Consider the following 15,531-nt stretch of genomic DNA (forward strand, 5'->3'; position numbering starts at 1 on the left):
TTATGGCTTGGACAGATCTCTGTACATAACTATAACATACCACCATTTTCAAAAAGGTAAACATTTGGGACTGGAAGAAGAAGAAGAAGAACTGCCGGATAATAGGCTCAGTAACTTGTGTATGTTGAAGTGAAAGAAGTAGCAGGACTGGGTGTTGCTGCCTTTAAGCACTGGGGAGCCCAAACTGGGGCCCAGCCATCCTAGCACAGTCTCACTAGTGCTGAGCAGAGGAGAGGGGTCACATCCCTCAACCTGCTCACCATGCTCAAATGCCTTGGGAAACGCTGAATTATTAACTACAAACCTGCTAACTTAGCTGCTTGATATTGTTGAACTATAGAATTATTCTTTTGTCTGCAAAAGTGTATAGATTTGCTTCGTGTAATGTTTGATTACCCAGTTTCATTGAAAAGGGTCATATGCTGAATTTGGACTCTATGTTGTTTTCAAGAAACAACCACATATAAAAGATGGGGATTTTTTTTTTTTTTTCTTAAACGTAACCTTTCCGGTAGGAAGTTTGTTTGCTTCAGTTTGTTTTGCATCATGTTTTCCCTTTGACTTAAGATTTTAAGCAGGATTTTTTTTATATCTTCAAATCCAACTTTAGGCTTGAAGAAAGTCAGCTATTTTCTGTGTGGCAGCTGAGAAACAACTGTCTCTGCCTGGGTTAGCACTTGCATGCACTTGACTTGCAGCGTGTGAATGACGGGACCAAGCATACCAGTTATGTGAATGAGAATTGTTTTAAGTGTTCATTATCCTCTGTTTGGTGTTCTTGGGGATCCTGAGACAGTCTAAAAATCTGAAGCATTCCTACAAGAGGAAAAGGAATGCTGAAGGGCCCTTGTGTGCTCATTGATATTAGCATTCTCCAGTTTTCTTTGGTTTTAGTCATGGTTTGAATGTGCTGCATAAAGAACATTGGCTCAGTCTACCCTCCGTCTGAGGCAGACATGTATTGTGGGTGTTTCTGTACATAAGTAATTCTTTGCAAGTGCTAAACCTGAATCTCGGTTGTAGGTAGCTTTGTCTCCAGTCCTGCACCAGTCCCTGTTTGCTAGACAGACCTTGGACCTATGTGACAGTCTTGTCCCTTGCTGTTCTTGCCTGGGCTTCTTGAATGGATGCTGGACCTGTCTCCCCACCTCACCCTGTGTGACAAATCACTGAAGGGCTAATGAATCTGGTTGCTGTCACCACCTCAGCCCTCCTTAGGCATTACCCATCTGCATACTGGTGAGTTAGGGGATGGCCTTGCCCGTGCTGTTGTCACCCTTGGTGCCTGACGGAGCAGCCTCACTCTCACTGCTCCCTGACAGCCAATTACTTTGTTAGGAAGCGTAAAATACTGGTTAACTTAATAACTCTGGTAACGATTAGATTTTTATTACTAAAAGGTAAATCCCACTTGGAATTCAAAACTTGGTTTCATTTTTAACCGATTTTGAGGGACATTGTGGCATACAGTCATGAAAGTACTACGATTAATTACACTAGTAGTTAGGAAGACCATATGAGGCACTGGGATTTGGGGCGGTTGCATGAAATTTAGAAGTGGTAGGCTCTTCCCTTTCTCTCACATGGTAATTCTCGCTGTGTGGATACTGGCTGGTGCCATGCTCTGCCTGTTCCAGAATACGTGATGTCTGGATTGCCTTTCGGACCGCGAGGTAGCCTTGCCTGCAGTACAGAGGAAGAACTAAGTCCCTCTCCTCTCCAGGCAGAGTAAGTCTCTCTTACTAGAGAGACCGAGTCCTCTCTACAGCCTCTCTGCTCGCAGTTCATGTGCTTTTTGGCCTCGGGGCAGGACAGGGGCATGGCTGAGCTCGGGTGGGCAGTGACACGGGCCACAACCTGCCTCCCCGGGAAGCTCTGCCCCTGGCCCTGTCTGTCGGCTACCTAGACCTGTGTTTGCATTGCGTATGTGTATGCAAACATATATTTCTGTCTCTATATAAGGAGAGTACAGATATGCATAAATACATTTCGTTAATACATAGCTCTACTGTTTATATGTGTATGTAGAGCATATATAGAAAATGTAATAATAAGTTTATCCATAAAAATGGTATACATATCATATATTGTATACATCCTTTAATAAGAGCTAATGCATAATTAATGTTTAAACGTGAATAGAAAGTTAATTACCACAAGTAAAGGGCAGGTTCGTGGCCCACCACTTTACAAAGCAGCTGAACAAACACTAACATGTATGGGCTGGGGGAAATCCACATGTGTGGGAGGCACCAGGATGCTGGGGGCACAGGAACAACTTGGAGCATGCCTGGGGGACTGCCCCCTGTGCAGCCCCCTCTACGTGGAAAGCAGAGACCTGGCCCGAGATGGTTGGGTGGTTCCCATTTTCACAGCTGGCATCGCCCAAGCCATGCAGCACCATGCCAAACCCGTTACATGGGGTGGTCACTGCCATCCTGGCTGTCCGGGGCTGGACGCAGGGGTCTCTTGGTGCAGCTTGCAGGAACAGTAAATGTTCCTGGTAACCTCCTCCTATATTTTTCACGTAAAAGCTCCAAAGTGTGGTTAGTGTCTTAATTTCCGTTTGCTGAAATCTCACAATTTGAATAGTACACCCACCAAGGCTGTACTGTTAGTCTGTCATTTCCTTTGAAGTTCTTGAACTAGCCCTGCCAGTAGTGTTTATCTTCTTCAGAAGGGTTTCTAATTGGAAAAATGTCTCATCACATGCAGGACTATTAAGGTTTTAATTGCTGGTTTGGGAGTTTAGCCATTTAGATACAGCCTCTTGGCATGGAATCAGAGGAAATGACAGCTGGAAGAGTTGGTACACGAGAGGGAATGTTTCTGGCTGTCAGTGGGAGAAATTTCAGTTTTCTTACTTTTCTCTTGTTTTCTGCATGACCTTAAGAGATGGTGAAAACTGTAGTGCAAATATATCAGAAGTCTGTCTTTCTGGTTCTGTCCATCAGAGCTCTTCCATACATCATTTCTTTTCATCAGTTGTTTAAATGTTTAACTTATTACCAGTGGTGGGAAGATGGTCAAGATATCATGCGCACCAAAGTAATGGGTATTCTGCCAACATTTAAGCATTTAATCAACTAGGATTCAGTTGCACATTTTGTTTTCCAATTCTCATGACTTTTCAATTTTGCTTTTGTAAACTATTTTGGGGGGCAGGAATATATATTTTGAGACTTCTGATTTTTTTTCTCGATCTGAGTGGTGATACTAGAAATACTGTGGTAGTAGCTGTTTCTTCTGTATTTATGTATGCTTTGAATTTATGGAATGAATTTAATGGAACATTTTTTGTTGAAGTTACTGTTCCTCAGTCCAGGCATATGTGTAATTGTACTTTGATGCATTCTCAATTACGATACCTTTCTACTGCAGCACAGAAGTTATATAGCAATCAGTGGAACATAAAACATTCACTATGACAAGCTTCTGTGGGAAATTATACTTGACAACGTGAGTTTTACCTATTGATTTAACTGTGTTCAGCCTTCATGTAATTTTTATTCCACATCTCTTAAAAGTTATTGAATGCAAAATGATGAAACATTCACCTGACTAGGAACAATGAACTGATTAAACACAAAATACTTGTGATGAGGAAAGTTATGTGAATCAGACAGCTAAAGCTAGATCTAGATTTACAGTTCAATTTAACGATCACTAAACACTGTTTTCTTTTTACAGATTTCTCTTGGTATTGATTTGTTTAATATTCAGCGTACTATCTACTATAGAGCATTATTCTGAATTTGCCACTGGAACCCTTTTCTGGATGGTAAGTGAACTTTTTTGGGAAAGAGTCTAATCAGTTTGACTAAATTGCTTTAGGTAAAACGAGGGAGATAACGGCACGAGATCCTCGTGCAAAGCATGCTACCAGGACATTTAAAATAGTACCTGCCATCATTAAAGGAAGGTGATAGTTTAATGGGGATGATTATTTTCTAGATCTGTAAAGTATGGGAGTACTTGATAGATTACCAGTTTTTATGTACTTGCTTTTCGTAAGGTACGAAACTGTGCCCTGTAGCTTTTGTAGTGGACAAGTGGTGTTTATCAGTCTTAGGCAGTGTGGAACAGGATATTCTATAGGCAGGAATGTATTTTTAAAACATCTCTCTTCTAAGTCTTATGGTAAAATATTAGCCAAAACCCCTGCTATTCAGAAGTATCTGAATCTTGGGGGTAAGTGATTTCTGTCAGACTAGTTTGCCAGTATATACAACAGGAAGGAAGAGCTTCTGTTACACCTCTGTGCATCAGTGATTTGGCTTTGAAGTTGGTGGTTGTTGACTGTTGTGGTTGTTAGCAACCCACTAGAAGGTCAGGTTCCTGAGCATAAGCTAAGTTTTGTACTTGGTATTTTGCAAAAGCATAGGGATGTGCTTATCTAATGTATTTTTTCTTGCTATTAGGAACTTAAGTAGTAATTTAAACAACAGGTGCTGTGATAGAAAATTCTGCTCACTTGAGGTATACAGAGGTTGTTTATTATTTTCATGGTAGCCAGGGAACAATTTTTTAATCACTGGACTGAGTGACTAATTTACAGATGAAATGTACCTGAACGGTGTTACCAGCCATGAGCTATTAAGTCTCTTAAAAATAGGAAATCACATTCAGCAGCCATCTATAAACTGTTGCAACATACATACAATATTTTTAAGTGTTAATTTGCAGTAGGTGGGAAATAAAAGTACAGATAATTTGCATGAAGACTGTAGCCAATGTTCCTCCTCTATTCCCCCCTGCCCCTCTTCGCCTGTAGAAAGTTAAGAATAGAGCTGAAACATCCTTCATAAAAATGGATTAAATCACTTTTAAACAGTTGGTTACAATATCTGTATTTTAGCCACTCAAATCCTCTGATCTCAATGTGTGATAATCTCAGTATTCTTACTGTAATTTATTTTTGCTGAGTGGTGACTTCTAATGTGACGTATTTTCATTTTCCATCTGTTTTTAAAAGAAAAATCAGTTACTTATTTGTTTTCCTATGGCTTAAACTACATTACTATATGCAGCTTTTGCGTGCAAATAACTAAGCCACCATTAGGATCCCCGAGTTATTTTGGGATTATGATTAATGTTAATCCTGTAACAACTTTTGCTTGGCCTTTAAGCCATATTCACTGTCAAACAAAGTGCTGTATTCTGCCAGTCATATGTAGTTTTCCTATACTCACTGAAAGATGTCGAGTGATTGTAGGTCAGTATAACCACCACCCGAAACAGTAATACTGGCAAGAGTTCAATGCTTAGCTGATTGTTTTTGTGTAGATGGTATGTGCATGTGCAGACACATGTTATTGAACAAGAAATAACTAGATGAAGACAGATGTGTGGTTCACATAGTGCCCACATAGCATTGCTGGCTATTTTTAAGTGATGGTATCATCTAACAAATGAATCATGCATAGCCAGTCACAGCACTGAAACAATTTCTTGGACACCTTGTGTTACAACCTTACCCTGGAGGATACCTCTCTTGAGTTTATTTTCCTCCCTGCTGTTTCCTTAGCTTCCTTCCTGCAGTCAGCCAGCACAGAGGTTAGCTGTTCTTTCTGCTGGCTACTGTAGATTCACTTGCATAGAAAGCATTTGTCTTAGAACTGTGAGCCTTAGACTGTGCTCTGAAATAAATTCACTTCAATTACAACACTTGAAAGTTTGCTTTTAGAGTTAATTAAATTAGTTCTTTTTTTCACAGAGTTGTGAGTTTTCTTGTTTCTAGTAGCTAAATGGTTAGAGTCCTCCTGCTTGGAGCACTTCTTCCCACCGCTACCTGAAGGAATTTCAAACTGCATCTCCCATTTTACCCAGGAGAATGCTATCCCCACAGAAGCCTGGAGGTCATTGCTCTCTTCTCACTGTAGCAGGTCTTCACTCTGATCCACTTCATACCATAGTTGACTGTTCATGTAACCAGAGAGAGTTTCTCTCATCAAAATACGAAAACACATGCCTATGTGTTCTGCCTGCCATGCCACTCTGCTCTCTTGAAAGTGTTTGAGAACAGTGGAGACTGCCAGTATGTCGAGAATGAAAATTGGACCAAAGCATCTGTTGGATCAAGTTCAAAATGAAATTTATTTGTTGCTCTCCTGATTGAAGAAACCCGTAATTCTTTGTATAGCCCTGTTAGCGTGCCGGTAGGAAGTAAGTACTAGTATGTGATGCTTGTGGTATTTTCACACCTGTGATAAAACTGATTTTCATTATACTGAGGTAGATTAATAAGTTGAGAAGGATCAACTTCAAAATTGTAATGCTGAATGTTGTTAAGGCCTGACAAAAAGAATAATATTTGATACTTGTAGACACTTAAATGTTTCTGTATTTTCTTAGAGAGGGTGAGATGATGTGCCAAATACAATTTTGGATAATATGTGTCACTGGGGTAGATACGGCACATTAGTAACAGATGTAACTGCAGATGTGTTCTAAGCCACTGAAGTCTTGTGTTTTAAAGACTTAATTTTTTAATGTTCTTAATACATCTGGGTGGTATAAGATAACTTACTGTCAAGTGAGAAATGTATCATCATTCAGAGAAACTATGTGAAAATACCAAGAAGGGAATACCATATCAAGAAGGCCTTCCAAAGCAGTATTTGTAGTTTGAATGGAAAAAGGGGGCTGAAGAAGCAGTTGCTGCAACTTAAAGTAAAAAAAGCTGCAAACCCTTACTCTCCTCCTCCTGCCCCCCAGGCATATGTTTTCAAGTCTCTGAAAATTCAACTGAATTCTGGAGAGAAAAAAAAAAAAAACCTCTTTGGCCCTGCGTTTGAATGTTAGGGCTAATCTGTCATCTTTGAGACTACTGAAAACGTTGCATAGCCACAGCTTCTGATACACACTGATACTATGCCTCCGCAAATGCTGTAAATTGCTCTATTTGATGTCCTTGCTTGGGCTTAAAGGAAACTTCTATTCATTTATGAAGAAAAGAGAACATGGAAATATCAATCTGATCATCATTGTGGTAAAATCAGTTTACTTTTGTGGTAGTAGAACTGGTGAAATTACTTGTTTTGAACTTGCAAATGCTGTCATTTGAAGGAGGTTTTTGTTCCCACACTACCAAGTATTTTGTGTATGTGCTTGCCACTCTGTCTGAGAGAATCTAATTTAATTTTTCCATATACATACATTGTATGATCTTTGTTAATTCCTGGTTGTTTGGGTTTTTTTCTCCTCTGACTGTTTAGCAAGCCAGCAAATGAGGAAAGTGACAGTGGCATTGGCACAGTGAATCATGCTTATAAACACCAACAGAATAGATCGTGAAGAACATAATTCCTCCTGAACTTTTTATACTTGCAGAGAGAAGCTTAGAGTTTGAAACAGTGTTTAAAATGGTTCAGAAGGCTTCTAGGTAGAACAACAATATACATGTCATTTCACAATCCACAAAGCTTAAATGCACTTGCAATTGTTTTTTATTGCTACATGTGGTGTTGTATGATAAGGAATCTATGGTTTCCCCTGCTTTCCTTGCTCCTAGATTTGTACTGTTGGGAGCTTTTTCACTTGTCTATCCATCATTATTTAGGATCCGATGCATGAGGAAGTCCTTTTACAATGTCTGGGAACAAAGCAGTTCTAAATAAACCATTTGCAACACTTAAGTCAATACTACATTACCATCTACCTTCTAAACTTGCACTGCCTGCCCCCCTCTTCAGCTCCTGCAGAAATTTTCCAAACAGGAAGGGCAAATAGGGTTTTCCAGAATAATTGTGGTCACTGTAGTTACAGATTGCATAGTGGGAGGGAATAGCATCTTCACTTGTCATACCATGCAAATACTGCATCTCAGAGAACTCTTGAACAATGTGCTTTGGTGGTTTCTTCATTTCATACAGTCATAGAATAATTTGGGTTGGAAGAGGCCTCGGGAGGTCTCCCCAACCCCCTGCTCAAAGCAGGGTCAGTGATGAGATCAGACCAGGTTGCTCAGGACATTATCCCATCGGGTCTTGAAAACTTCCCAGGATGGAGACTGCATAGCCTTTCAGGGCAGTCTGTTCCAATGCCTGGCCATCCCTCGTGGTGAAGAAGGTTTTCATTACAACCATTATGAACCTCCCTTGTTTCACCTTTGGTTTGCTGTCTCTCATCCTTCTGCCCACAGTCTGTTTTCTTTAATCTTCCTGCCATGCAGTGCTGTTGAGAACCTAGCTCCATCTTCCCAGATAAACTCATTTTATATATTGAGAGGCAGCTGAGAGGTCCCCCATGCATTCATTTCTCCAGGATGAACAAGTCAATTTCCCTCAGCCTCTCCTCATAGGTCATGTGGTTCAGCACTATGGCTACCTTGATGGCCTTATGCTGGACTTGCTCCAGTTTATCAAAGTCTTTCTTGTAGTGGTGGAAAAAAACAGATGCAATATTCTAGGTGCAATCTAATGAGTGCTAAGTAAAGGGGGATAATCACTTCCCTTGTTCTCCTATTGTTAGCTTTCATCACTTCCTTGCATTTGGAGGAGGCTGCCTTTAGAGACCTACTAGTTATCCTGAGTTTGCTGACCTTTCAGAGCTGCTTCCCATGGGATCCCACCTATTAGTTCCCCGAATAATTGGAAGTTTGTTCTTCTGAATGTAGGGTTTGCACTCCCTTCAGGATCTGAATTACATTGTTTCTTGGATGCTACATCCAAGGCAATGTCAGCTATTATTCTATCCCCAATTAATTTTCCCTTGTATATCTGAACAGCAGATCCAGCTGTGTTTCATTTCCAGTTGCCCACTCAATACCTGTATCTAAAAGTTACTCCTGAAACGCTCCAGGAATCTCTTAGATTGCTTGCATCTCACCGTGTTGCTCCTCAAATAGGTATTGGCTGAATTAAAGTCCTCTATAAAAACAAGGGCATGATCTAGAAACTTCCTTGAGTTGTTTGAAGAAGACTTTGTCTGCCTTCTTATCCTGATCATCTGGTTTGTGGCAGTCTTCCACCATGGTGTTACCTTTAGTGGCCTGTTGTCAGACAGGCCTGTGGCACCTGATTTGGTGCACTAAGTGCATAATATCTGACTTCTGGGAGACGTCTGTCATGCCTCTTTAAAAAGTCCCCTGTCTGATGTCCCTGTACTTTTCTTCCAGTACCTCATGCCTTAAATATTGGAGCAGGTACTCTCTTAAGAATTCCTCCATTTTGATCACCAGAACAAATTGTCAAAACTGAACAGCACACTGAGCCAAAAGAGCAGTGTGTGGGATGACTGTGGGAAGTTCTGTAACTAGGACTGCTGAAAAGAGAGAACTTATTCTGTTGTGTACTAAAAACAAGTTTCTGAATAAGCCGTGCCTGAGTACCAGAAGGTAGGTAACCAGGGTGTATGATATGTTCTAAGAGCAACAGTTTGAGACTAGGGGAGGAAATGTGGCATTTTTTTTTTTTTTTTTTTTTTTTTTTGTGAATCACATGGTAAAGCCTGTTCCTGACAGGCATGTGAGCATCAGAATTTTGGAACTGGTTTAAAATTCCTTTTAAAAAAAAAAAAAACATTAATACTTTTTCTAAAAACAGGGAAGAAAAAGCCTGTTAAATAACTGTCTTTTTCTTTTTTATTTTCCCCCTACTTAATTACTCTCTAGACACTTTTGGCACTGGTGGAGATATTTGTCAAGGTTCACTTGCCTTCTTAATAGCTTCTTCCAAATACAAGTCAAGAACAGTGATTATAGGATTTCCTACAGTCAATACTTAATCTTGAGTCAACACTGTTCACTTTCTGTCTTTGATAGAATTGACTCCTAATTATTACTTGTGTTTATCTGCTACTTTCCCAATGGTTTTTGTAAGTGCTCCTTAAATACCATGTGCCTGAGTGCAGAATGAGTGATTCCTGCCTGATCTGCAGAGCTGCATTCACATACACCTGGCTCTTGAAGACATGCTTCTTCTTGAAGAAGGCAAAGCCTGACTGCTGTCTTTTTGTTCCATCATCCTTATCTGTTGCTTGTTATTCTTTTCTTAACATAAAATTCTTTCAAAATGTATATCCTGAGAAAGTAAGAGAACAGGCATAGTATTATTTATTTTTGATTGGAAACCCTACCTGCTTGAAGTAATTTCATACTTCATTTCTTCACTGTTATACTTACAGATGGTTTCCTAATAAATAATTAAAAGACAAAAAAGTGAGTCTTTAAATACTACAGTTGGTTTTAATCTACTTGTTCTTAAAATAAATATATGCACTTTTAGCATTTCCTTGAATTCCTGTCACGGGTCAACTCTATCTCCATTGACCATATTTCCCAGATTTCTAACCATTTTAATTCTTTTGCTTTTACTTGTTGAAATTTTTCCTGTGAGTTCAACAGATCAATCAAATCAGTGATGATTGCTTTCATTACAAAAATTCTGCTTGCTTAACTGTTATTTTTGACTTTTAATATTTGTAACTTGTATGTAAGTCTTCCTTTTATACTTCCAGTTAAAGAATGATCCTCTAAAATCTTATTTACTGTAGTGTTTAAAGTTATGCTTCTTCTTCAGTGACTTTCTTTTCTAGGAGGCAATCAGACTTACATGGACAGGTCTGTTTCCTGACGAATAAAGCCTTCCTTCAGGTGTGTGTGCATATTATACAAAAAAATTATATATTTTCACTAGTTAGTATTGTTGGGTGGTTGTTCAAAGCAAAAAACGTCTTGAGCTATTCTTAAAGTGTTGCTGATGTATTAGCACAGACTTTTTTCATGACCATTGGCAAACCTTGAAGTTTGTAGAATCACAGATTCGTAAAACAGTTTGGGTTGGAAGGGACCTTTAAAGAACATCCAGTTCCATCCCCCCTGCCCTGGGCAGGGCCCCCTTCCCCCAGCCCAGGGGGCTCCCAGCCCCGTCCAACCTGGCCTTGAACCCTTCCAGGGAGGGGGCAGCCACAGCTGCTCTGGGCACCCTGGGCCAGCGCCTCACCCCCCGCACAGGGAAGAGTTTCTGCCTTAGATCTCATCTAAATCTACCCTTTTTCAGTGCAAAACCATCCCCCCTCGTCCCATCCCCACCGCGGATCCAGAATCCCTCCCCACCTCTCCTGTCCCCCCTTTAAACCCTGGGAGGCCGCTCGAAGGGCTCCCCGGCGCCTTCTCTTCTCCAGGCTGAACCCCCCCAACTCTCTCAGCCCGGCCCCCCAGGGGAGCTGCTCCAGCCCCCCCAGCATCTTCGTGGCCTCCTCTGGCCCCGCTCGAGCAGCTCCGTGTCCTTACATTGGGGCCTTCAGAGCTGGCCCCAGCACTGCAGGGGGTCTCAAGAGAGCAGAGTAGAAGGAGAGAATCTCCTTCCCTGCAGTAGCTGAGTGGCTGAGTTTAAAAATAAAAAAAGGGTTTAGGAGTATTTTTACTTAAAGTTCCCATGAAAATTATTGGTTTTACTTAAAAATTTATGCCAGAAAAGGGAAAAAAGCTATGTTTTCAGCAAATGACACATATGCTTATGTCCATCTTTTTCAGTCTTCCTGCATTGTGGCACTTTTAGGTAACATCCTTCCATTTTATTACAAATTTAAATTCCCTAATATATACAGTTATGATTTCATCTTACCCTAAAATGATTCTATTGAAAAATTATTTTTAAAAAGTTGCCAAAGCCTCTTGTATGGGCTTTTGCCTGTACAGCAGGAGGTTGTAATGTTTTCTTAATGATCTAGTAGTTTCTTTGTCACTTTTGATTTGTAAATGGTGTCTAGTTCTTTAAGGATATGGCATTAAAAAATAAACTATAAAGTGGATCAGGTGTAATTCCTTCCTCCTTTGAGGATTAATCTGAGTGTTTTTATGGTTAGAGGCCATATATTTTTCCACCAGGAGAGGTCACCATGGTAGTTTACAAAAGACATTTTCATTTTTATTGTAAAAGACCTTGTAAAAATAAGGTTTCTTAGCTTGTAGGAGTAATTTCACTAATTGTGCTGTTCTAAAAAAAAGAGCAAAATATTATTTTTATCATACACATGTTTTTACTCACTATGAGTAACAGAACACAATAAATCATTTGTATAATAACAGAATGTTGTAGGTGAAAGGGAATTTTTTCAGTTTAATATCTTGATGTTAATCACTTTTTAAATTTAAGAATACCAAGAGTGCTCTTGACTTTGAGAAAATAGAATGTCTTTGCTATAAATCATATTGATTCAACTTTGTTAATTTAATTTCTACTTGTATGCCATGGTGTATTTGGTGTTGGGGTCAGTGCAACTGGAATGAAAGAGAGGTAGGAAATGCTACTTATCTTAATACGCTTTCCAATTCAGAGCACATAATCCAAATGTGAAATCACTGCAACATTTTCAGGCTAAGTTGTAATGGCAAATCTGTGTAGGAATTGGTATACTGGATTGGACAAAATGCTTAGTTACTTCAGTGTGGTATCTCTGATAGTGCTCTGTTTTAAATGCAAAAAAGGAAGACTTTCTAAGGAAACTATTACCTATTAAAACAGGTAAATCACTTCTGAGTCTTTTCTTTTGCTTTCACCAGGGGTCACTACATTCTAGTCATATTCTCCTGATGGGTGGTTTTCTAGTGTAGTTTTCTCAGGCTTATGGGATAAGACATTAGGGTGCATGTGCCATTCTAGAAGCTTTCTGCAGCAGAGCCACAAGCAAGGTGGACAGTCTTAGTGTTTCGGTTGCGATCACCTTCCCTGTTTCAGCAGGGCTGGATCCTGGATTCCAGTGTTTTTTCTAGGTGAGCATAGCTCCTGTGGTACCTCCTCCTTTGGGAAACAGACTTTACGTATCTGCTTTCCTTTGACGTGTTTCTTTGCTGCAAAAAGCAACATCATAGTTTCCAAACACATTAACACCTGTAGTTCATAGCGATACAGTACTAGAGGGTACACAATACCCTGAAAGACTCTGTAGAGTTGTAGGCCCTCACTGTCCTCTTCCATTGCCTGGTTGCCAGCAGTCTTCATCTAGTGACTACATTTAGCATGTAGCTTTTAGTAACATTCCTATGTTTGCTGATCCCATTGCAGAAGAGGCTGAGGTGTAAGATTAGGAGCTCCCACATCAGCTGCTGCTTAAGCTTTTCAGGACAGAGGCTCATGCTGTGGCTGTATTTAGGAGTCAGGGTTTAAGGGGAGGATCTCATAAAAGAGTTCTAGGCTGCAGATGGGTCACATTGTTCTGTGTCTTTCCTGAAGTCACTGCTCAGTTTTGGCTTTATATGATGATTTCTTCTGCATCACATACCATGAACACATCCTCCCCCTGTATACACAGGCTAGGCTTCTCAGAGTACTCAGACTTCAGAGTACCATGTGATAGTTGGCTTACTTAAGCCAGCTAAGGTATGTATGTATTTACTGGTTCTCTTGAACTGGACCTCAGTATGGCTTATCTTTTTTGAAAGTAGTGAATCGATGACACCATTATCAAAGTATGTGTTTTTCAAAGAGGATGCACTCTTCCTGTCTACAGTGGAGGAGCTCTCCCATTCCTTTATTTTTGTGTCTGCTTTTGTTCCTTTTCGTATTTAAGCTATGTAGTCATGTCATAAAATGTTGTGTCGTCTTTAATCTGTTAGCAGAGTAGAAACAAGACTGCATGATAGATAAGCCTAATTTAGTCTTCTCTATGATTTATGGTGAAATATATGTATCCTAATAAGTTTGAGGGCATTTTCTCCATCCCATCAAAGCAATCCATGTTAGACAGTAAAAATGCTGGAATTTTTATCCAATTCCTGCATTTGTGCCAATTTATAACTAAATCTGTGCTTTGCTACATGGCATTAGCACTCGGGGCCTTCTCCAGGTATGTTTATTAAAGTGATATGTTGATACAGGAAGTTCACAGGCACTCCTCCTGCTGGCTTCATCGGATCATTTCTTACAGATGATAATGGATTTCTTGCAGATTATGGCATGCAGAGGAGGTCCCATGATATTTAGTGGCATTTTGTGATATCTGTGTAGTGTATATTGCCTGTGTAACAGTAGGTGTTAATGAGGTGTCCAATCCCTTAAAGGCACTGACAGATAAACTGCTCCAGTAGAAAAATACACTATTTCTTTTATACTATGAATAAGTCAGACTATGTTAGTGTAGAATACATCTGAATAAAAATAGCCACGTAACTCAAAAGCTTTTGCTCTCTTCTTTTATTCCTTGTCAACTTGTGAAAGAGAAAACAAGAGGGAGAATCCTTGTTTGTTTCTGGGCTTCTTGTTGGTCTGTGGAAAGATGAAAAAATAGGTCAGGAATATTATTACAATATAAAACATTATTAAAATAGATATGGAATATTGTTTCATACATTAAACATATTAGGAAAAAATTTGAGTCCACAAATCTTTCAACACATTCTGTAAGTTTAAGTTGCCTAGTGATCTTGCTGAGTTGCCGTAGCCTTTCTGGAATCAAATGTAACCATCAAGCTTCTCAATGTAAATTATAATAGAATTGTTCTTGTGGGCTATCTTACCTTGTCGGTTGCCCTAATGCAGTACAGAACACGTGTTGGATGGTTGCTGTGTACTTTTCAACTATATCAGATAGAAATCATTGTGCAGTAAGTATGGCTGAGATGAATTAACAAAGGCCAACTTGTAATGACCTTAGTCAAATTTTACTCACTTCTTACTCTAGCTCTGTAGAGTTTTCTGTGCAAAGTGGTTTCAGAATGCGGCTCAAGAGACTAGAGAAACATTTCTTACTTGGGAAGGTGGAGAGGCATATGCAGGATTTTTCCAATTCCACTCCTCAGAATTTTGAGACCCTCCCAAATCAAAAGGTTAAGAAACATGGATATGATTATTTACAATTCCGAAGTGGATATTCACATTGGATAGATTCCACTCCAGGAGCAAAGCTAAACCCTTCCCCTCCTACCAGAGGTGGTCCCTTCAGGTCAGGCTTCAAGAAATTCTGTTGGAAAACTGGAAGGCTCCTTTGAGATCCATAAATAAATTAAGAACTTCAGGCACTAACTTATTGAATCTTCTTGATTCACTCTTTGATTGTATTTGCCTTAGCAGTATCTTTCTGAATTAAGCAATTCCAGAAAAAAGTTCTGCTCAGAAATAATTGAGACTATAGTTAATATTCTCTGTAGAAAAATTGTTGCTTGCCCGAATAGAATTAAAAAGTATCTATTCCTTTCTTACTCACTCAACTCATTTAAATGGTAGTCGTCATGGGTAATGTGACTAGAGCACCATGTGCTTCCCTCATAGTGTTCAGCTTCATTCTCTACAGGAAATAGAAAATGTTGATAAACTGAAAGATACAGATACTCTTGGTATGAAGTCAACAAATTCAGCATGTTTATCAGGCGTGCATGGAACCATTTTTTAAAGAAATGTTAAACAAAACCATTTTGTATCCAAACAACAGACCTTTAAACATTAAGTGCATTGATTTCATCCAGGAGATGTAAGTCTGAATAAGGTAATGATACTGTAGGACAATTGGCAGTGACTGGCATCTTTTCTTCCATATACTGGATATTATATTTTTACATATGATGTCTGTCATCTTTATAAGAGCAAGCATAAT

At 39.5% G+C, this 15,531-nt stretch overlaps 1 protein-coding gene across 1 annotated transcript in view; it reads left to right on the plus strand.

Moving 5' to 3' along the window:
* LOC104358588 (potassium voltage-gated channel subfamily KQT member 1) overlaps nucleotides 1-15,531 on the plus strand; it is a 503,557-nt gene that overhangs the window by 18,928 nt on the left and 469,098 nt on the right. Inside the window, exon 2 of the mRNA XM_032995036.2 lies at nucleotides 3,691-3,781. Within this exon, the coding sequence (XP_032850927.2) occupies nucleotides 3,691-3,781 (91 nt within the window). The remainder of the gene's footprint in view (nucleotides 1-3,690; nucleotides 3,782-15,531) is intronic.

This window comes from Tyto alba, unplaced genomic scaffold, assembly GCF_018691265.1.
Source record: "Tyto alba isolate M040663 unplaced genomic scaffold, T.alba_DEE_v4.0 Super-Scaffold_21, whole genome shotgun sequence".
Classification (NCBI taxonomy): Eukaryota; Metazoa; Chordata; class Aves; order Strigiformes; family Tytonidae; genus Tyto; species Tyto alba.